Source organism: Macaca nemestrina, chromosome 9, assembly GCF_043159975.1.
Source record: "Macaca nemestrina isolate mMacNem1 chromosome 9, mMacNem.hap1, whole genome shotgun sequence".
NCBI classification, from domain to species: Eukaryota; Metazoa; Chordata; class Mammalia; order Primates; family Cercopithecidae; genus Macaca; species Macaca nemestrina.
In genome coordinates, this window is record NC_092133.1 from 85,160,635 (window position 1) to 85,183,371 (window position 22,737).

The window sequence follows — 22,737 nt, forward strand, 5'->3', positions numbered from 1 at the left end:
CATGAAAATTTGGCATTTGTAAACCAAGATTAGAGTTATACCGAATTGTATGTAGGGCACCAATTCAGCTTTCTCTCAAGAAGGCCAGCTACCATGCAATACTGAAAAGCCCCTACTATGCATGACCACTGGCCAGTCGCTGGAAGGGCCACCATTCTCAGGAAGGATGCTTTGCGGGAAACACATCCTCAAGATGGCCTTGAGTCAGTCATGGCTTCTTCTGCCTTTTAAACAATGAAGTGCTATAAGGTACCATCAGTTGGGGTGACAGATGAAAGATGTCCACAAGGTCTTGGATACTCCTACATCAAGAACTGGAGCCTATTTCTGCTCCCCTTGAATCTGTGCTGACCTGTGACTATTTTAACCAACATTATGGCAGCAGTGACACCAGGCTAGCTTCAGGCCTAGACTTGAAGAGAACTGGCAGCTTCTTTTTGGGATCTTGGAGCCCTCCTGCCGTGCAGAATCTTGCTGGAGATCCCACAGGGAGAGGAGTTGAGACTACTCACGGAGAGAAAGGGGCTCCATGAGCACTGCCTCTCAACCATCCAAGGAATCAGGCTGTGAACAAAGTCATCTTGCATCCTCTAGACTACTCCAACATCTGCTGGACCCCAGTCAATAGCACATGAAGCCCAGAAGAATCCCTCAACTAAGTCCTGCCTGAATTTCTAATCCAGTTCATTGTGAAATTTCTAATCCAGTCGTTTGTTACATAGCAATAGATGCTCGAAACCATTTTGCTTTACCACTGTTGATTTAGTTTGTGATGCACAGCAATTTATATTTGCATCAACAGAATTGGGGACAATAATTTTCTAAGAATTACTTTAAGATGATAGTCATGGATGTAGATATAGGTATAGCTATAGATACACACATAGACTTTCAGTTCAAATGAATCATCCATACCTTCTTGCTGAAGTAGCTGGAAAACTCATCCCAAAAAAACAGATCCTGCAGCAACCTTCATTGGTCATATGCTGCCTGGGAATCTGTGCTATTTCTATAAATTGCAGTGTAAATGTAATCCAAGTCCTAGGCTATTTTTAAATTTATGAATCATTGTTTTGTCATGTGAAGTTGCATTTATAAGCCCATTATTTTTACATACAAATTTAAATGATAAGCAACTCATCAATAGGAAAGGTAGCATGGTGTAGAGGTTAGGAGTTGGACTCTAAGGCCAGCTGCATGTGTTCAAATCCTAACCCCTGGGTTTTCTCTCTGTGATGTGATGAGGACAACAGAAACACTTAACGGAGTCATAAGATTTAAATTAGTTGATGTGTACGCATGCTCGGAAGAGCACCTGGCTGATAATAAGGCCAAATAGGCTTATTGCAACTTGTTTATTTGTCCTCTCCAATTTCATATTATCATGTAGTTCTTTCTTCACCGAAAGACGGGAGCATCATAGAAGGAGGAATGAGATGTTTGTCCTAGAGTGTTGAACATAGACTTAGCCCATAGCTGGCCTTCTGTAAATCTCTGTGGAATTGATTGACAGTTACCCAATAAATATATACTTTTCTCAGACATCTAACATCCTTTAAACAATTTCTTGGCTGGCCGTGGTGGCTCACGCCTGTAATCCCAGCACTTTGGGAGGCCGAGGAGGGTAGATCACCTGAGGTCTGGAGTTCGAGACCAGCCTGACCAACACGGAGAATCCCCGTCTCTACTAAAAATACAAAAATTGGCCAGGTGTGGCAGTGCATGCCTATAATCCCAGCTACTTGGGAGGCTGAGGCAGGAGAATCGCTTGAACCCGGAAGGTTGAGGCTGTGGTGAGCCAAGATCACCCCACTGTACTCCAGCCTGGGCAACAAGAACGAAACTCTGTCTCAAAAAAAAAAAAAAAAAAAAAATCTTCAATACAGATCACTGCAGAGCATCGAGCACATGGTGGTTTGGGCCCAGACTACAAATGTGTCACACCCACCTGCGCCCGATGCCTTCTGCTCCAGCCTCCTTGCTGCCGTCCACTTTGAAGTTATCCAGTGATGTACTCAACATGCTTCCTACAGCGTCCTGAAGCCTGGATGCAAACAACTCGTTTTCTGAGCATGACAATCTCTGAATCCAAATGAGAGGCTTAGACTGGGCCTGGTGTGCAGGACTCAAATTGGCCATTTGCACAAACTTATCATGGTCTGAATCTGGGGAGAAAAAGATAGACATACACACACACAAGAATGATGCTGGATTCATTGCTGTGGTGGTTGTAACATATCACTGGGCCCCCGCTCTCCTCCTCCTTTCTTTTTCTGCTGCTATTTTGTCTCCTGCGATTATCCCTGGGAATGCAAGTTCTCCTAATTAGCACTTGCTAATGAAAGAAACCTCAGAAACAGAAGAAGGAAGAGACAAGATGCTCTCTCTCCCCGCTGCGACTGACAGGACGCAGAGCCAAGGAGCCTGTTTAAATGGGTGCTAACCCTAGAGCATTTGCGGGTGTGTCGGGCTCTGGCAGAGCCTCCCGTGAAATCAGCTGCCCCATCCCTTTCTGCTTTCTGCTTTTACAGATCTGTCCTCCCAAGCATTCTTATAACAAATGTTCCTCCAAATCCCCTGGGATCCCAAGATTAGGCTCTGCTCTGTGGAGTATAACCTTTAATCTCTACACAGCTTAGTTTGCCCTGGTAATCATATTTAATACAAGGTCCTATTTCCTGGAATATAATATGAGATGTGTTGGGTCCCCTCAGCTTTGACCGTTGCCTTTATCCTTTCATGCAGAAATGTTTAATAAATAACTTTGATGAAATCTTGAACTTAAGACAATGGATGTGATTAACTCCCCACTTCCCTATTCACATTGTTCATAAAAAAATTTGGGATTTGAAAAATAGAGCTTTTAAGTTAATGAGGCTTTACATAAAGCCAAGTTAGTATTTTAAGAAAGGAAAATGATGACTACATTCTGACCATCTGCGCCTTGCTAAAACCAAGAAGGAAAGAATGGCCAGACACATGGTAGTGGTATGGCTCCTGGTTTCTCTGTGTGTGTATGTGTGTGTGCACATGCACTTCTAGAGCCTGGTGAAGTGCCTCCATTTCAAGGATATCCATGGGCATATATTTCTTCAAACAGACCCCCCTCTCTTCCCTACAATGGTGTCTGGTTCCTTGCCAGGGCTGTGCTCACTGAAAAAGCCAGCATTTTTAAAAAAACTTTTTGAGAATTTTCTGCATGCATGAGGCATTATGGTAACATCACTCACATACAGTAGGCAAAAAGCAATGAAGGAATATAAGTAAATTAAATGTGACCTGCAGCTTTTGCACAAATTGCATAGTATCTTACTCCAGAGCTAGGGCTTGCTCAGAAACGGCAACAACAGCAGTAATGTCAACACCAACTACTAATATTTGCTGAATGCTTACTATGTGCCAGGCATCGGGGGAAGCACATTATCTGCACTGTCTCATTTAATCGTCACAATAACCCTGTGGGGTAGATATTATTATACACAATTTATAGATCATGGAACTTGGGGCTAAGAGACTGTTAATAATTTGCTCATGGTCCCAAAGCCAGTAAGCGGTAGGGCAGACTCACACTCAAACCTGCAGACTCCACAGTCCACGCTGGAAAATGGGGACGCTGAGGACACAAAGACAATGACAGCAGCAGGGGAGATTGATCTGAGACACGCCCAGCCTTCTGTTCACCAGGGCCCAAAGGGACAGTCACCTTAGACTTAATCATGATGGATATTAATACACACGGGGGGATATTCTAGGCAGAGAGTGAAGGCAAGGTCTCAGCTCAGAGAGGTTTAGCGGGTTTGAAGCAAGACTGTTCAGAGACTGTGATTACAGGAAGGAGCCATCCCTTAGAGGCAGGGGACTCACAGAAGTCAGCAGGGGAGAGAGAGCTCAAGGGCCTGTGAGATGCTGGAGAGTGCCTGGAGCCTGAGGAGGAAGCTCAGTTAGCAGGAGAGGGGCCGCTTAGTGAGGTCAGGAAATGAGAACCTGGGTGCCAAGCACTCAGCATCAGGGACTCAGCCTACAGCTGTGGGCTGGCAGGGCTGCCGGTGAGTGCCAGTGTCATCGCTAGGCCTCAGCTTCATGGGGCTAACTGGGTGGACAAACAGTGGAGGGGTATTTGTTGGAAGGTGGTAGAGCCAAAAGCAGACAGCCTTTCAAGAACGGAAGGAAGTATTGCCATGAATGTCCCAAAGCCACTAGCGAGCCGAGGACAGTGGACAGTTTCTATTCCCTGCTGTGGGTGACTCGTAGCATAATTGTGGCACTAGGGAAATAAGGCTGAATCCATCTGGATGTCAAGGGCAAAGTCCAAGTCAGTTACAGTGTCACAAGGGCACAGGATATACTCAGAGCCAAGTGCCACGAGGAAAAGACACCCAGGACAAGATTCTGGGCAGCCCACTGCAAATCTGCAGTCTTGCCGCCTTCTTGGGGAAGGGCCAAGACCATTCCTGCAGCCCCCAGGCCACCCATGAGAAGAGCTGAGCAAAGGCCCATGGACCCCACTGTGCAAGGCTGACAGATCCCGCCTATTTAGTCCTGAAATTATGCATTTGTAAAAGCTAAGTGATCTATCTTTTCTCCCCACAGAACCAAATATAACTATAAAGTAATATGCTTATTGAGACAATTTACAGAAGAGTGACTAAGAAGCACTTGGAAAGTGCTCAACTGCTCAAAAATCAAAGGACTGCAAAATAAAGCCACAGTGAGAAATCACTTCTAGCTATCAAATGAACAAAGATAAACACAATGATATCTATTCCAGCAAGGATGCAACAAAACAGGCAAGACAATACTGGGCTTGAGAATGGCACTCGCGAAAACAGCAATAGTCTTAAAAATGCCCATTGCTGGTGCCCAGCAATTATACTTCTGAGATCTAACTAAAAGAAACGATATAAAATACAGAAAAATATTTATTCAAATGATATTTATCATATTATTTATAATACTTAAAAACAAAAAGTGAACTAAATATCAAAAATGGGAATGGTTCAGTAAATGATTGTAATTCCACGCAAATCGTCCATTTGTTCATCAAAAAACATGTATTAACTGCTTCCCATTTGACACACCACACCTCTGTTCTGTGCTGGAGCTGTTCTTGTGGAACTCCCAGTCCACTGCTGACTACAGGCAGACATATCCACAAATAAAAGTGGCAGAATAATACAGGTGAGAAGACAGAAGTCTGCACAGCAGAGGGAGTGGTCCATCCACCTAGGAAGAGCCACCTGGGGGCAGTCAATCAGGAAAGCCTTCAAGGAGGAGGTTACCGGACTTATCTTGGTGGTCTGAGCCAGGAAAGGGTTGGGAATGCGCTGTAGGCAGAGGGTATGCTGGACACAAAGGCCCTGGAAGCTGAGTCATCCTGGTGTGCTGAACAGCCTGCAAGCTGGCATGAAAAACAGCCAGAGGCCAGAGAGGAAGAGTCAGGGCAAAGAATACAGCAGGACTGGGGGCAGAGTGGGAAGTGTCTGGCATGCCATTCTAGAAGAAGTTTGAGCTTGTCCCTACAGACAGCAGAGAGCCATTAACAAGTTTTCAGTATGGAAGAAAATGATCAGATTGGTCCTTTTGAAAAGTCACTCTGAAGGCTGAGAAGGACAATTATCCGGGACATGAGTACCAGCAGCAAGTCCATTATGTGACGTGCCTCCATTTCAAGGATATGACATGTATTGGGTTCCCCCAGCTTTGACATTGCTCTCTCTCTGTTTTTGGTGACAAGTGGGGTGGGAAGAGACTCCCAGACACTCCCAGTTTCCTGCAGGGAGGCTGGGTGGACCCATTTGAACAAGACAGATATCATGGCAAAGAGAGGCGTGTGAGAGGAAGGGATCAATTACGGATGCTCCGAGCTTGAGGGATGTGTGGGACCATCAGCTGGAGGTGGCCAGTTCTCAGCTGCATGTAATCACTGAAAAGGGTGTCTGCAGAGAGAGTTTCTAAAATGAAGAAATATTTTAAAAGGCAAGGAAACTTTGTCTGAACCCATCCTTTCAATGCAAATAAATGTTAGATTCCTAAAAACTCCTAAGACAGTAGAATGTGCAGTTTGAGAAAACAGCCTATTACAAGCCAAATAGGCCTGAAAGGACTAATTTTACAAGTGAGCTCATGAAATCTTTATAAATATTTTACAATCACTGAAATCAGGCAATAAAAGCAATATCAATGGTGTTTCACATGCTGTTCTCAGCAATAGCAGGTAAGTCAGGTATATAATTAATTTACATTTGTCACCTCCAGCTCCCTGGAAACATCCTGGAACCACCAGCCTGTGGTTTCAATGAAATGTTTATATGTTCATCTAGTTCTGCTGCAAATAATAAAATAAGCTACCATAATTTTCTGCGTTTGGTTCTGCATCTGAAAGTTCAGCAATTTTGTTTCCCAGTTGACCCCAACTCCTGGGCCAGCCCCAGGGCCCAATGACACAGCTCCCACATGAATTGGCTGGCACTGAACAAAACCCCCATGAGCAGGAGCCACCATTACTACTCTCGCACTGAGCACAAAACACCAGACATTGAGCTGGAAATGTTACACGCACGCACCTTCCCGCAGGAGCACAACACAAACCGACAGGATGGTCTGTATGCGCCAATGAGGGCACTCCAGCTCTGAAAGGGGAAGTGAGCTGCCCAAAGTCACACAGCTAGAAAGTGGCACTCCCCTCCGTCTACTGGACTCCACAGGCCACATTCCAAATCAGTGTTTCTGAAGCTTATATGTACATTCAAATCACTTGGGTTCTTTTTAAAAGGCAGATTCAGATTCTGAAGGTCTGGAGTGGGGCCTGCAATTCTGCATCCTTTGCAAGCTCCCAGATGACATGCATGCTGCAGCTCTAGAAACCATGCTCTGAACATGAAGGGTGTAAACCACTGTATTATATTGTTCCCTTTTGTAACCAAAGAAGAACTAATGCTTAGAGATTGACAGCAGCTGTGGTAAAGCCAGTGTGCAAAACCAAGTCTCTCTAGCACTGAATTCCATGTTCTGGCTGGTCATAAAAGGCCGTAGTACAGGCACCGGGCCCCAACAGCCACAGGTTCAAACCTTGACTAGGCCCACCACTAAGCAGCCAGCACATTATTTAACTTTTCCAAGTCTCAGTTTGCTCCTCCCCATAATGCTGGTATACGCCTCCTGGGGCTGCTTGACCAGGGCAGTTTGAGAAAACAATAAATTATGAACATAAGGGAGGTAATTAGCGTAAGTACTTAGCATAACACCAGAAAAGTTAGTAATAACAATAGTAAATAGCTCCATAGCACTTCGTAAATGCTCAATAAATATTAATTTGTCTTATGTGATGTGTGCCCCATTTTAACCAATAGTCTCACTCTTAGTTATAACAATAATACATGTTCATTGTTGTAAGTTTAATAAATATCAAAAAAGTATCACAGAGAAAACAGTCATGCCTGCATACCTAACTCCCAAAGGTAATAACAAGTAACATTTTGGTGTAGTTCATTTCTGTATTCGTTCTTATCTTAAAATACATTAATATTAACCAAATTAGTGTGGTGTGTCTATCTATAACTGTGCTATTCAATACAGTAGGCACATGTGGTTGTTTAAATTTAAATATAAATGGACGAAAATTAAATAACATTGAAAATTTAATCCCTCAGCTCTTGTTGCCACCTTTGAAGTATCCAATAGTGTGAACAAATGTGAACTTGAAAGAGCCAGTCCCTCAAGATGGATTCTGAGCAGCTAACTGGGCCCAAATTTAAAATAGATTGCCTTGGCTATTCAGGCTCTTTTTAGGTCCCATACGAATTTTAAAATAGTTTTTTCTAATCCTGCGAAGAATGACATTGGTAGTTTGATAGGAATAGCACTGAATCTGTAAATTGCTTTGGGCAGTATGGCTATTTTTACAATATTGATTCTTCCAATCCATAAGCATAGAACGTTTTTCCATTTATTTGTGTCATCTCTTATTTCTTTCAGTAGTGTTTTGTAGTTCTCCTTGTAGAGATTGTTCAACTTTCCTGGTTAGCTGTATTCCTGGGTATTTCATTTTCTTTGTGGCTATTGTTTAAGTGGGATTGTGTTCTTGATTTCACTCTCAGCCTGAGATGTTGTTGGTATATAGAGATGCTACCGATTTTTGTACATTGGTTTTGTATCCAGCAACATGGATCGAGCTGAAAGCCAAATTCCTAAGGAAATTAATGCAGGAACAGAAAATCAAATACCACATGTTCTTCCTTATAAGCAGGAGCTAAGCATTGATCAGACATAGACATAAATATGGGAACAATAGACACTGTGGACTAATAGAGGGTGGAGGAAGGTGAGGTGGGTTAGAAAACTACCTATCAGCTTCTATGCTCACTACCAGGGTGACTGGATCCATACTCCAAACCTCTCAGCATCACATAATATTCCCATGTAACAAATCTGCACAAGTACCCCCTGCATCTAAAATAAAAGTTGAAATTTTTCTGAAAAAAATAAGTTCAGGCAAAAAAAATCCTACCATACTAGGTACCTTAAATTTTTAAGATATGGTCCTGGTAAAACAAGGGTATTTATATTTTTTGAATTTAGAAGCACAGTAAGCAAAAGATCTGCTAAGCAACCAAAAGTAGGAGAATGTGATGAGTTACATTTCTCACTGTAATTGCTAAGCAGCAGCAAATAGCTTCCTGATTGGTACAGGTGCTTCCAGGGCTATTTCATAGGACATTCCTTGTCATTCTTGTTGGTAGGTAATCTTCAACTGTGCTGCATTCAGGTCACCATGCTGTTCACCTGATCTCTAGATTATGTGTACTGCAGAAACATTTTAGTGTTTTTCCTTGCAAGGATTCCAATCTAAACACAAATTACAAACTCTGCCTCTTCAGTAATCTGGTCCTGCTATGAATTTAATACCAAACTCTCAATTAAGGGTGATACAGTAGATGGCTACAGCCATTATGGCAAGGACCATGGTGTATCATTACACTACTTCCTCTTTCTGGGCACACAGGAACTCCTCCCTTTCCAACCCCTCTTGAAGTGGTCATGGGGGCCGTGTGACTATGTTCTGTTAATGAAATGCAGATGAAAGGAATATGAGTCACTTTGGGGTCTGTCTCTTAAAACATCTTGTGCAATTTTACACCTCTCTCTTTCCTTTCTGGAGTAATTGTTCTAGATAATGGAGCTCTCCATGGAAGCAGCCAAGACCCCAAGTCACTGGAGGAGAGCTGCAAAATAGCCAGACTAAGAAGCACCTGAGAAGCAAACTTTTGCTGTATTAAACCATTGAAATTTCAATGTTTATTTGTTACCTTTTGTCCAAAATTGTATTATGTTTCATAAGTAAATAAAAACTAAAAGCTAAAAAATATAAATAAATAAATAAATAAATAAATAAATAAATAAATAAATAAAACAGAGCCAAGCAGCCATTTGCTGATTAGAGGTCACACAGGTACTCTGAGTTCCCTGAATACCCACCCTTCTGTTTAACATTGGGACTTTCAGAGCTCACCTGAACCAACCAATCAGAGCTCACCTGCCTCCTCAAATCAGAGCTCAGCTACATCAGCTAGTCAGAACTGCACCACATCAACCAATCTGAACTAAGCAAGTTTGAATCCTTCATTTGCATAAATGAACTTGATTGGGAACCTAGGTGGGAACTTTCTCTATAAAAGCCAAACCCTCTCTTTGTTCTCCAGAACACACCTTTGTTTTATACCCAGGTTGTGCCTTCTGGGTTTGCAGACTGTAACGGGAATAAAGTCTTTTTCCTTCAAATTCCTTTTCCAGAAACTTTTGTTAATGATATGTCTGCATTGCTAGTGACTCCCACACTGAACAATGCAGATATTTCCATCATTGAAGAAAGTGTCATTGGACGGTGCTAGCTAGATACAGTCTTATAACTTCCTTTTCCTCACTTAGCACCATATCATGTAGTTTCACGTATCATCAGTGTCCAAAAACTGATTTTACTGTCTGACTTATATAGATGTTCTTGGTTTATTTATCTGGTCTTCTATGTTTGGATACTTAGATTACTTTCAAATGGTCACTGTCATAAACGACACCCTAGTAGACGTCCATGGGCAGCAACTTTTGGGTATGTCTATATTGATTATCTTAGGATAAATATCTAGTTACAAGTAAAATTATGGGGCCAACAGGACATGCACTTTTTAAGGCTTTTGATATATATTTCCAATTGCACTCTGAAAAGATCATATTAATTTACCCTCCCAGTGTTATTTATTTTAGTGCTTGCCAACATGAGAAAATAAAACTATATTTCATTTTTATTGTATTTCTGTCATTATTAGAGAGATTTACAACTCTGTTAGAGGTACTCAGATCAATTGTTTCTATTTATACAAATTATTTTATGAAATAAAAACTGTCACAGTGCATATGGGGAATATAGCTTCTACTCACCAAATAAAACATGGGAAGGCTGCCCAGAACCCATCTGTGCATTAAACCCATGCTGGGCTGAGCAGAGGTCCAGTAAGTATTTACTGGTCTTGGCTGAATCTGTGACAAACGTGTGCTTCTTCCCAGTGACACTGCTTGTGATGGTGAACTTTTTTTGCTGAAGGAAGCAAACACAGACTTTAATACACTGATCATCCACAACTCTCCAGTGATGCACAACTGCAAGAAAATGCTCGGTCCCTCAGTTCCACATCATGTAGCAGGCATCCACGGGTGCATGGCAGATGCTGTCTGACTATGGCCTGATATTCTTCTTGTCGTAAAGAAAATCCCTCTTTTTAGTTTTTTCTTCATTCATCAATCAAATTGTTTATCAAACAATTACTATTTTCCAAGGAGCATGCTGGGTGAAGAGAACATGAAGTGGGTCAGGTACGTTGACCTCAGCAAGGACGGAACCTAACCCTCAGTGTGCATTATGAAAAGCCACTAAGTACTCCCATTGCTTTTATTGTACAAACTCCAAGAAGTTGTAGACAAAATCTCAACTAGTCAGGTTATGAAAAAGATAAAAACACCTGTGTGTTATAATATTTCTGCCTATAACGTGGCAGATTCTGTTCTAAATGCTTTATGAGTATGAATTTATTTTGTCTTCACAACTACAGAATAAGAGACATTCTATCACTTTTTTTATTCTGCAGATGAAAAATAAAAAAGCAAGAGTCCTCAAAATGCCACAGGAATTGAGGTCACACCACAAAGAAATGCTTCCCCACATTATACCTTCAAGGCCCACAAACAAAGTGATAGTATTTGTCCAGCTCACTGGGCTAAACTGGGGAAGATGACCTATATGAGCCTACCTGTATAGAGCCTTATGAGAAAGATATAAATTTTTGCAATATATTATTCTGATAAGAACAACAAAATATAAATATAGGTGGTATTAAATATTAATTCATATAAAACTTCCAAATAAAATCTTCATTCTGGGTATTCTATCTATTTCAATAAGAACTTTCAGCTTGCTCCTATAAAGATAACTTTATAGAAACAGGGCTTATGCTTGAAAGGGCTCCCAGAAACCCCTGATCCTCTTTAAGGCTAATCTCTTTTAATTCCTGATAGTTACCATTTCCAAGAAATTCCATTCACGCATGTCAGATATCAACAAAAGGCAGATAAATATTCATTGCTTTTTCTCTGAGAAACTCCTTTTCACCATTAACTTAATTTTAGATAAGTTGCTCATTCTCTATATACTCTACTTTTACTGACAAGTATAGTGCTAAGCCTCCTTGTGCTAATAGGAATGGATTCTGAATCCAATTGAACTGTACTATAACTAGTATTTCTTTAAATAAGGTGTTGTCTCAAGCATTCATAAATGCTGCTCCACTACTCGTAATAATTCTTTAGTACTCAACAGATCATTTTATCCACATTTTTTCAAAGTTGAATATTTGCTTGAAATCCAAACACTTTGTCAGTACACACTGATAGTCTTTCATGCAATCCTGATAGTTTTATATTAAGTTTATCCAGATATTAAGCATTTTTTATATGTACAAGTCACTCTTCTTTTGAGACAGGGTCTCGCTCTGTCACCCAGTCTGGAGTGCAGCGACACAATCATAACTCACTGATACCTTAAAGTGCTGGGTTCAAGCAATCCTCCCACCTCAGCCTCCCAAGTAGCTGGGATCACAGTCAGGCACCACCACATCCAGCTAATTTGTGTATTTTTTAAGTAGAGACAGAGGTATCACTATGTTGCCCAGGCTAGTCTCGAACTCCTAGGCTTAAGTGATCCTCCTCAGCCTCTCAAAGTGCTGGAATTACAGGGATGAGCCACTGTGCCTTGCAAGAATAAATCACTTTTTAAAATGTAATAACTATTTTTTAACAAATCTGAGAAGGGAGGATCATTCACACACACACATACAAACAAACACACACACCAAAGTTTCTTTCAGCTTATAAACTCTCAGCAAAACTCTCCTTTCAGATGCCAGTGCTCCAAGGTATCAAACACCAGAGTGGAATGTTGATCCTATTTCTTGACATAAAGGTGAAAACAGTCTTGACTGTAGTGGTTTGGATTTTATTTCTATTTATCACCATTTTGATAACATCATATAATGGAAAATTCTTATCCGCAAACTTTCGTATAGGCAAGCTGCTGCTCTAATGATGTATACGATGATGTATAACTCCAATCTCTGAGTTTTCAGCACCAGCATGAAATCCCTTCTTTACACTTCTGTGGTTGCAGTACAAACATATTAGGTTGGTGCAAAAGTAATCGCGGTTTTCGCTGTTAAAAGTAATGGCGAAAACCGCAATTACTCTTGCACACACCTAATTCATAGCAGGTGCTCTGTAACATGCTGGTTTCAAAGCATCAGTTTACCATTTTGAATGTTTTTCATCCCTAGGAGTTTTTTTTTTTTTTTTTTTTCTGTTGCTATTTGTTCACCTGCTTGATTATTTGTTTTGATACATCTTTGTATCAAATACAAATAATAGTTTTCTAGGCAGGGGAGATTTGCCATCAAGCTAATGAAACTGAAGCTCCAGGGCCCTCACCTCCTGGGAGGAGCCCTGGCAATGCATTCACATGGTCTTATAATACGCAGAAAGTAAGATGTTTTCACCCCAGTTGGTTAAGACCACTGACTCTTTCTACTCGGACACACCCTCCTTGCCACTTACCTTCGCACCAGGTGGTATTGGGTGATACGAACCAGAACTCTCTAAGAAGTTGAGATGGGGATACACTTTGTTTAGATTTAGTTGGATTTATTTAGGTGATTTGAAGGCTCTTCTAGAATTGCTTTATTGCTAGCCATCCCAGAATACTCCTTCCATTTGTCTAACTCACCTAAAATCTCAGCAGAAAGTTGCAGGGCCAGCAGCCAGATGAAATTGACCATGCTCTATAATACCCAGCCCCCGACGGAAGCATGAGCTGTACAGAGCCAGTAGCTGATCTACAAGAAGTTTTTGCACTCATCAGAAATGAAAAACTATAATTTAGTTCTCAAAAATACTCATCCAATTGAAATGCTTCCCTATCATGGATATACTCTATAATTGTGTATACTGCATTATCAATACATCATATGAATTTTTTATGGGAATCCCATGAAATAGAATTTGTTAGGTTTCACGCATTTGCAGCAAAGAACTCTGTTGCAGCACTAGAAACAGCAAAAATGTTTCGTGCAAAGCTGCGTGTTTCATGCATCCTATTAATCATTTCACTAATAAAAACATTTCAATCCACCATGCTAGAAGAAAAGCTAAACTACATTTCTATCCTCTCTAGAGAAAATTATATAACAAAAGTTTCATCATACGGAAAAATAATCAGAGTATGCCATTAAAAATTTGAAAGGAAAAAAGTATTATAGACATTGTCAGGAAGTTAATAAAAATATTACTTGCTGGCTTTTGTGATATCTGCAGGATTTGTTCAGCTTTTAAAAATTCATAAAGTTTTTGTGATTTCTTTTCTCATTCTAAATAAACATTTCTTTCATGCCATCTATTGTAACTTTGTATTCTTTTTCATAGAGAGGGCCCTACATAGCATGTATCTGCTTCTGTTTCTATGCATTTCTCTTCAGAGATTTAACTAGTGTTGATAACCAAGAACAGTTACTAACATGCATAGGTTTATTGTTCTAGAAGGAACAGGTTTTTGATTGAACAATCAAACCACACATGGATGCCAACACATCTACGAATCATATTCTTTGGAAATGTCATCTTTCTCTATTTCCTTTGCTGCTTTGGTGCAGGCTGGCAAGATGAATGATCTGTAATTGTTTGAAGAATTTTGGCCTCAGGTATTAAAAAGCAAAACTAAGACCAGTTTCCTGAGTAAATTTTCATATTATTCACTGAATTCCCTATTTTGTTCTTACAGAAGCATAAAGAGTTCAAGTCATTTTCTGCGTAAGATGCTTGGTTTGCAGCAAGCTGCCGATGACATTACTTCATCTGATGACTGTTCTGTAAAAATAAGTTATTCATGCCAAGGAAGAGGATGATCATCAGAGAATGGAAACCCTAATTAAGTATTTTTTGAGCTAGTAAGTTTGTCTTCAGAGCCTGATGACTTCCCAGTTTTAATCAAGAAATTAATCAACTAATTTAATCAGGAAATCCCCTGGTAGGGGGGGAAATAAATACCTGTAAAAGTTAAACCAATGTATACATAAAGTACTTACTTAAGGGGACTGTTGAGCTTTACAGCTTCAAAAAATTCCATTTTTAAAAGTTACTTTTTAGGTTATCTGCATTTTTATGAATATTTTGAAGCATAGTGCACTGAAAAATCTGAACAATTAAACATGCAATAAAAATAAGTAATGTAGTAGTATTAAATTCATTAAACAAAGTTCTTCATATAATCTTTCAGTTTAGTTAAAGTAATTTGAGTAACTAAAATTCTGAAAAATTCACAAATATAAATTCATTTGAGTTTGGTCAAAATAATTTGGAAAAAAAAGTCAGTTTCCTGATAATATATGGACCACTTGAATAAACTCTATTAAATTGTGCTCAATTATTATTTATTTTTAGATGTAAGCTTTTTTCCTGAAAACAAACAATAATTTATTATGAAATTGTATCTTGACAATGTGTTAACTTCAAAGCCAAGATGGAAGAAATAAAAGAAACATCCTGAAAATGAATGAAAGCAATTATGTTCTACTCTGGAAACTCTAACATCAAATAATAATACAAATAGTGATCTAGTCAGAAAATGTTTTTAACCATAGATAAAACTAAATAGGAAACAAATATTTTTTCATGGGCCACAAGATAAAGAACTTCATATTTTATAATAAATCATTACTGAAGTGACACAGGTACTGACTGGAACAACCACAGGACAGGCAGAGGCTGTCAGCCACCAGGATACAGTGCCAGAGTGACTCACTTCAGGAGGTAGAAATATGCATGCAAATAGTGTTCAAGTAGATTCCAAATGTTGTATACTTAATGGGGATTTTCTATCCAAAAATAGACTTTGAAACTTTTAAGAGCTATCAAAATTCTGCAATCCTCAGTGTCCCGTAGCACACCTGTAGTCCTCAGAGACAGACCAGAAGCCTTGGCACATTGTGTGCAAAGGGAAAATTAAAACACAGGAAGAAGTTTCCAAACCTTTCAGGCTCCACTCAACCTGAACTACACTCTCAACATCCATTTCCCATGTCCAACTTTGCTCTCAACATTAATGGAGTCTCCAAATTAAGAAAACTTTACCCAGAAGGGAAGTGTAGCCCTTTAGACCAATGGCTGTTCTTGGGGATATGTGGGAGTCCAGGCAAGGAATAGTAGGGAAGAAATGGCCTCCTGAGGACCTCCCAAAATCCCTTGGCAGACTTCTTCCAAATATCCTTCAATGCATCAGAATGCAGGTTAACAAACAGACAGGTTGTGAGAATGTTTGGTCAGGAGAAAGCCACGTGACCCACGACCCATTGCTCCTCTAAATGGCCAACAAATTAGAGGAAAATGAAGTGCAGGTTATTTATCAACTGAGCTGCACTCACGTAAGTAGAAATCTTTCCAGTTTCTCTCCACTGAAACCGTAAAGTTGCAATTCTGCTGTTGTTTTTCACTTCATATACTACGACACCTTTGGCACAGATCCCCAGGGCCATCTGCTCTTCTGGCCTCCTCTTCTCTGAGAATACTTGGTGAACCAGCACACCGTATTCTGGGAGCTGCTGAGTGACCTGGAGCAGAAAAAGGCTGATTTAGAAGAGACAGGCACATGGTTTAAAATAATGGGCCTCACGTCATTCACTCCATGCAAAACACACTGATAGGCGTTCTGAAAAGAAAGAGTAGGATTGTCACATAAGTTTAGGAAACACTGGATCGAGCAGATTTATTTGCTACGTACAGAATTTCTCTGTACCTCTGATATGATGGAATTTTCCTTTTTTTTTTTTTTTGTAACCCAAGGAATACTTTTCTTATGGAATACCTAAAACAGTACTTAGAACACAGTTATTATGAAAATAACACAGTAGAATAATAATATTCTGAATAAGTTTTTTAGAATTCATACTCTTCTGGGACATCTCATGGTAAGAGATTTCTTTTCCTGGTTGTGTCAGAGTCTATAGTGTTTTCTGTTCCAACCCCCTTATATGACAGATAGAAAAACCGAGGCTGAGGCATAGAAAGCAACCTTCCAGATCACCAGTATTAGTTGTGAACTGCAGAGAAAATGACAATTCACTTTGGCACTCCTCACCATGCAGCAATGCCTTCGTGGGGGTCCCCATAGCCCAAGGTCTTGCCTCTGTTTACCAGGTTAGGGGAATAAATTTTGCCAGGGGCCATGGGCCAACTGGAGCTGGGGACTGCATTAGGCCACCAACTTCTTAAGAGACCAGAGTATAAAATGAACACAAATGTTTCTACACCTGAATGGCAGTCACTTTCCCACCCTGGGCTTTCCCAACTTCATCTTCACCAGGAATACGCCAGTCCCCATCAGAAAGTTGATGTGTCTCTGGGACCCACAGCCAGGACCTCTTGCTCCATGCATTTGAAGCCCTCTCAGAAGGACTGTATTGCTGAGATCTGGTATCCCATTCCTGCCCCCAACCAGAGAGCATCATGTCCTATCCAATCTCACCCCCAGGCAAGGTCACAAAAACAGGGACAAATTATGGCTTTTGAGGGCTCCTTTCTCAGGCTCCTTGCCCATTCACCATTGATGAAGTCCGTGCAGACAGCTTATGTTGCCTGCAGACTCCACAGCTCTTCACACAAGGTTCAGATTACATTTCTGAACCCTAAGCCTCCTTCGTTTAACTTTGGAGAGACCCTGTCATCATCATCATCATCATTATCATCGTCATGATAATCAATCAGTATCCTCATCATCATACAAATCAATATTTATTGAGCGCTGGTGCTGAAATATCCAGTGACCAGACTGGGCATGTGATTAAAGTTAAACAAAGCAGGACCACCCCAAGATAACCAGGTAGATGTTTTTAAAGAATTCGGTGTGATATTTCTTTTAAAAAGTAAGCATTAATAAGTAGTCCTCATTAGGATAAAGATGCCTTTGCTAGACTTACAATTCTTCAATTGTTTAGTATTAGTTTATATTCTAATTTATTGTTTATACAAAGAGAGATATGATACTTTTCAGTTCTTTGGGCCTCAAGATTCCTACTGGTAAAGCACTATGCTAAGCCTCTCCCAGCATAATTTCATTATTATTTAATCTTCAGAACAATCACAGAGATGGTGAAGCTATCCCTTTTCTAAGTAATCTGTCCAAGTTCCTGCTTTGGAGCCAGGAACAGAAATATGGAAAGATGAGCCTGTTTGCTCCTGAGCCTTCACTCTTAACAACTGAAATACAGGGAATCCAAAAGGCCTGGAAACATAGATGAATATACTTAATGTTGTCAATGGCATCTTCATCTGTAAAACAATAAAATAATGAAGTCTACCTCCATTCCCTGTCTGCTAGGGAGTCTCCTAGGATGCTTCTCCTGGCCCCGTTTGGATTGCTATTGCTGGGTGTCCTTTCAAAGGGTCATTTCCTCTCCATGTGCTTTGGGCCATCTTACTACAAGGCCTGTCCTCCTTACAACAGGCAGCAAAGTTGAGATGGGACCAAGCACTCCTGGCTGCCAGCCACACAGCACCCTTGCTGTATTGAACGTTCTTCAAAACAAATGGATTGTTATTTCTGGATATTCATCAAGGGGTTCAGAATTCATCTTCTCTGACCTTATAATTCCACCTGTGGGTATCTACCCTAAGAAAATATGCTGAATAATAAGGACTACCCCTTCTCATAATGCTGTTCAGTACAGATTTGTGGGGTGATTTGGGGAAACCAGCTCCTGGCAGTAAACGGTTTCCTAAAAACAGTACTGCCTTAAAATTGATTATCAGGCAGCCTTTGCAAAGGATATTTATAAAGCATTTGTAATTATCAGGAGAGTGCATTTGTTGTAGTGCTAAGTGGGAGAAACTATAGGATACAACCAGTATGATTTCAATAGCAAGAAAAAAATATTTTAATAACCTATTACAACCCACAGCTATGTAGGAAAATGGCTCCATGGTTGAGGAAGTTAGGAAAACACCGAATTCACCTTAAACAGGTTATTCTGAGATTAATAAGCTAGCATAGTTGTGAATCTACAGACAGACTATGGTAGTCAGTGCTCCCCAAAATGGACTTTTGCCCAGTCTGTTGCTAGTATGAGATGCTGAACTGTCAGAGTTAGTCATTAGTGAACTGGGGGCCAAGAGGCAGCCTCCCAATAATGGTTTTCTCCTTTTCCTAATGAAAAACAAGAGCCATGAGGAGCTATAACTAAATAATCCAGTGATTGCTTGTAGAGTAGTAACTGAGCTCTGTGATGGGCTCTGAGGATCCAGGACCCTCCAGACATTTATAGCCCAGTAGAAGGGATGGAAAGTGTCCAGAAATGACTGCAGTGCAAGGTGTCTTAGCAATATGTATCAACAATGTTCAAAATGTTTATTACCTTCCACCCAGTAATTCCACTCATGAGATTCTATCCCTGAGGAATGAAGCAGAAATACAGCTAAGATTTATATGTAAAAGATGCTAATCTCAGTATAGTTTTAAATAGTCCCATATTGGAAACTATTCATATGTTAAACAATAGAGCATTGAGAGAAAAAAGTAGGGTACAACATACGTTAATTCAAAAGAAGTTTTCAAATGTTTAGATTTATGGGATTATATGCATACATAAAAGTGCATATATAATATAAAGCTAATTTTAAATATATACGCATATACACATATATAGGAATGCACAGAACAAACAGAGAAGGATGAATATACCAAAATATAACTGTGCTATCTCCAGGCAGCAGAATTATGAGGTGATGTTTACTTTTATAATCAGGGATGGGGAGAAAACCTTTAACAAACCCTCACCCTAATGAGAGGCTCCCAGTGTGCTCTGGGGGTGATGACAGAGCCCTGTCAAGTTTCTCTCTCTGTACCACAGGCAGGTAACAACAGTGTTAACAACCCCAACCAGTCTACCAAGGGGAACTGCAAAAGCAAGAGTGCTCCTTGAAACCGATAAAGATTACATGTAAACGAAATAAAATCTATTCAGTGCTTTCTGTGAATGGGGGAAAAATTGGTTTCCTGTATTTTTGCTTTTGAGCCTGGTAGTTTCTTTTACAATCATTTGTCATCATTCAACCAGGAAGCGAGGGATCCTGACAGTGAACTCAGCGCTCAAAGCCAGGGTCTGGGCAGAGGCCAGAAGGCAACGTCCATCCTGCAGGCAGGCGTCTGTTGCAGGGTTGGGTCCTTGGCCTCTAGACTGGATTCTGCAGTTCTGTGGCTCTGTGACCACTCATCATCAGGTGGCTTTGAAGTCTCCACTGGTCCTTCATCAGGGGAATGCTTCGTCCCCTTGACAGGGAACACATGTGCAGCCTGGATTATGGAGTGCCCTGATCATGCTTTGCCAGTGCTTCTCAAACGAAACGCTTGCAGGCTACACTATGTTAGATACAGGGATGGTTCTGCAAAATGACCAGCTGAAAAGCAAAGGCCCGACCTCATGTTGGCTGTTCTGTTTTCAAGTACCCACCTCAATTAAGGGCTAGAAAACACAGACGGAATATTTCTACCTGACTTCTGTACAGAGAAATATACAAATCTCCTAGCTTCCTTTTAAAACTGCTCCCCCAATCAAATGGCCCAGTCTGTATCCTGTCCTGCGGAAGCTGCAAGTGTCCTCTCACTTGTCCCCCCAGCTGTATATGCACAGGCACAGTAGCCACTCCCTCCCTGGTCCCCACATCTTGACATAGAGTAGCTGGTATTGTTCTTGTTCCATTGAGCGTTTATTGAGTTGTGTGCCTGTGGGTAGACTGCAATCCTCCCCACAAGACGTGGGGCTTCCTGGGAACAAAGAGCATGTGCTTTTTGTCTCCATTTTCCAGTGCCTGGCCCACAGCAAGGGGAGGTTGTGGAGTAGCAAAGACTATTCATCATTGTGTGTGCCCACACGGGGGTACTGCAGTGACACTGTTTCTGCCCCGCGGGTGAAGAGACAGCGGGCTCAAGCTGTACCCCTGTGCACAGGCCACAGCAGCTGTGCTGTGTTGAGGACTGCTGCCTGGAGGGCTGCAAACTTGGGGTTTTGCAACGGCTTTTCTCTGGCTCAAGCTCTGATCTTGTTCTTCTGCTGTCCCATGTGTCAACTCTAAGAAACGTGCTCTCCCTGCTTGGAGGAAAGTGTCTGGAGTGCTGATCTAAGATTTGGCCGGGCACAGTGGCTCACGCCTGTAGTCCCAGCACTCTGGGAGGCCAAGGCAGGTGGATTACCTGAGATCAGGAGTTTGAGACCAGCCTGGCCAACATGGGGAAACCCTGCCTCTACTAAAATACAAAAATTAGTGGGGCATGGTGGCAGGCACCTATAATCCCAGAGCGAGACTCTGTCTCAAAAAATAAATAAATAAATAAGCAAAAGCCCTACCACACTCACCCCAGCTCACTAAATCCTACCCTCTTTGGGGTCATTTCCAATGTCAGCTGCTTTCAGAAGCCTCTCCTTGCCCCTCCCTCCCTCTTAGAGCTCCACCCTTGCTCGTGCCTCCTTGTGGGTCTGCACACACCTGGGCCCCTTGAGAAGGCTCCAGAGGGGATTGCTGACTGCATTCCCTTGAAGACCAACACCTCTCTCCAGGTCAGGAAGGCCTTACCCTCAAGAACTCCAGCTCAGCATCCTCTCCCCAGAGTGCAGAGCTGAGCCGGTGCATCTCTGAGATTTCGACTTGGACCCGTAGAGCGGTCATCCTCTCGATCAGACTTGCTGGAATGTAATCTTCAACGTGAAAGTATGGCTTACTCTCCACCTGCTGGAAGTAAGATGCAGAGGGGGAGGGCATGATCAAGACACTGTCCGGGGGACTCTGAGCAGAATGAAAACATTATCTGTAGTCACAATTCCAGGAGAGCTCCAAAGAAAGACACTTCCTCGAGGTGCCCACCTGGGATATTATTTTCCACTATATTAGAAACAGGGCCAAACCCTAGGACATGAACAGAAAAGAGAGAGTAAAGGAGCTGTTTTTGAACCCCTTTTTATGCCAGGTAGTTCACAGAACACATAAGTCTCTTCTGATTCTCACAGGAATACTCTGAAGACGGCATTGTCATTGCCATTGCCAAGATGAGCAAGAGAGAGGTCACTCAACAGGGCAAAGCTCACACCACTTGAAAGTGACAGAAACAAGATTTGTTCACCCCAAACCCTCACACTTTCCATGATGTGTGTTTTACCAAAAGGCACAGCAAAACCTTGGCCCCAAAACTCCATGTTTTTTTTAAATTCATTTAGCATTTCTGTCTACATGCACTCCCAGAACATTGTCTCTTCACACCAGAAAGGTCTTAGCTTTGGCATCATTGCTGCACAAGAAGGTGTTCAAGGAGTAGCCCCCTGAAAAAGGGGAGACTGGATAACCCCAGCCCACCTTCGTCAAGTCTGTTCTTTGGGAGACTGAGGCTGCATCCCTGCTAGGAGAGGATGGCAGGTCGAATCACTCACTGCTTGATGGTGAGTTCCCTGAACACAGACTCTGGGGCAGGCAGAAGTCTGCAGAAGTCCATGCAGGAGTGATATTGAGGTCCAATATACAGAATGAGGAATGCAGGACCAGCCAGAGGGAGAACCTGACCTTACCTTTGTAGTCCCAATTCAACATGTCCTGGTCTCAGGATGCCCTTGCCAGCCTAACCCTGGGCAAGCCATTTCCCTCCAGTTGAGAGCAGTTACTCATGAGGAAGGCAGCTAGGATCTGGGAGAATCTGGCCTCGTTGGGGTTGGGGGTGAACGAGTTGGCCTGAGGGGGGATCTGAAGGGAAGAGCACAGTGTCCGCCACCTCCCACTCTCCTGATGTAGCATGTCCCCATGTGGCCATGGACCAAGAATCCTCAGGCTGATGCTGGCTCGTGCTGGTTTTGAGCTCAGCTCCACCACAAATGGAGAGACATTGTTCAGCAGGCTAGTGCGTAAAAAAGCATTTAGAATGCTATTAGAGTGGCCAAATTCCAGAACACTGGCAACACCGTGCTGGTGAGGACGTGGAACAACAGGAACTCTCAATCATTGTTGGTGGGATTGCAAAATGGCACAGCCATTTTAGAAGACAGTTTGGTGGTTTTTCATAGAACTAAACATATGCTTACCATACAAACGAGCAATTGTGCTCCTTGGTAATTACCAAAA

General features: G+C 41.6%; 1 protein-coding gene across 8 annotated transcripts in view; it reads right to left on the bottom strand.

Moving 5' to 3' along the window:
- LOC105486664 (FERM and PDZ domain containing 2) overlaps nucleotides 1–22,737 on the bottom strand; it is a 134,460-nt gene that overhangs the window by 42,467 nt on the left and 69,256 nt on the right. For all 8 annotated transcript variants that reach the window (XR_011607900.1, XM_071069932.1, XM_071069930.1 and 5 more), the window contains exons 13-16: nucleotides 21,208–21,363; nucleotides 16,008–16,193; nucleotides 10,432–10,588; nucleotides 1,949–2,165 (exon numbers count right to left, since the gene is read on the bottom strand). Coding sequence is in view for 7 of the 8 variants with exons in the window: in XM_071069932.1 (XP_070926033.1) it covers nucleotides 1,949–2,165; nucleotides 10,432–10,588; nucleotides 16,008–16,193; nucleotides 21,208–21,363 (716 nt within the window). In the remaining variant the exon portion in view is untranslated. The remainder of the gene's footprint in view (nucleotides 1–1,948; nucleotides 2,166–10,431; nucleotides 10,589–16,007; nucleotides 16,194–21,207; nucleotides 21,364–22,737) is intronic.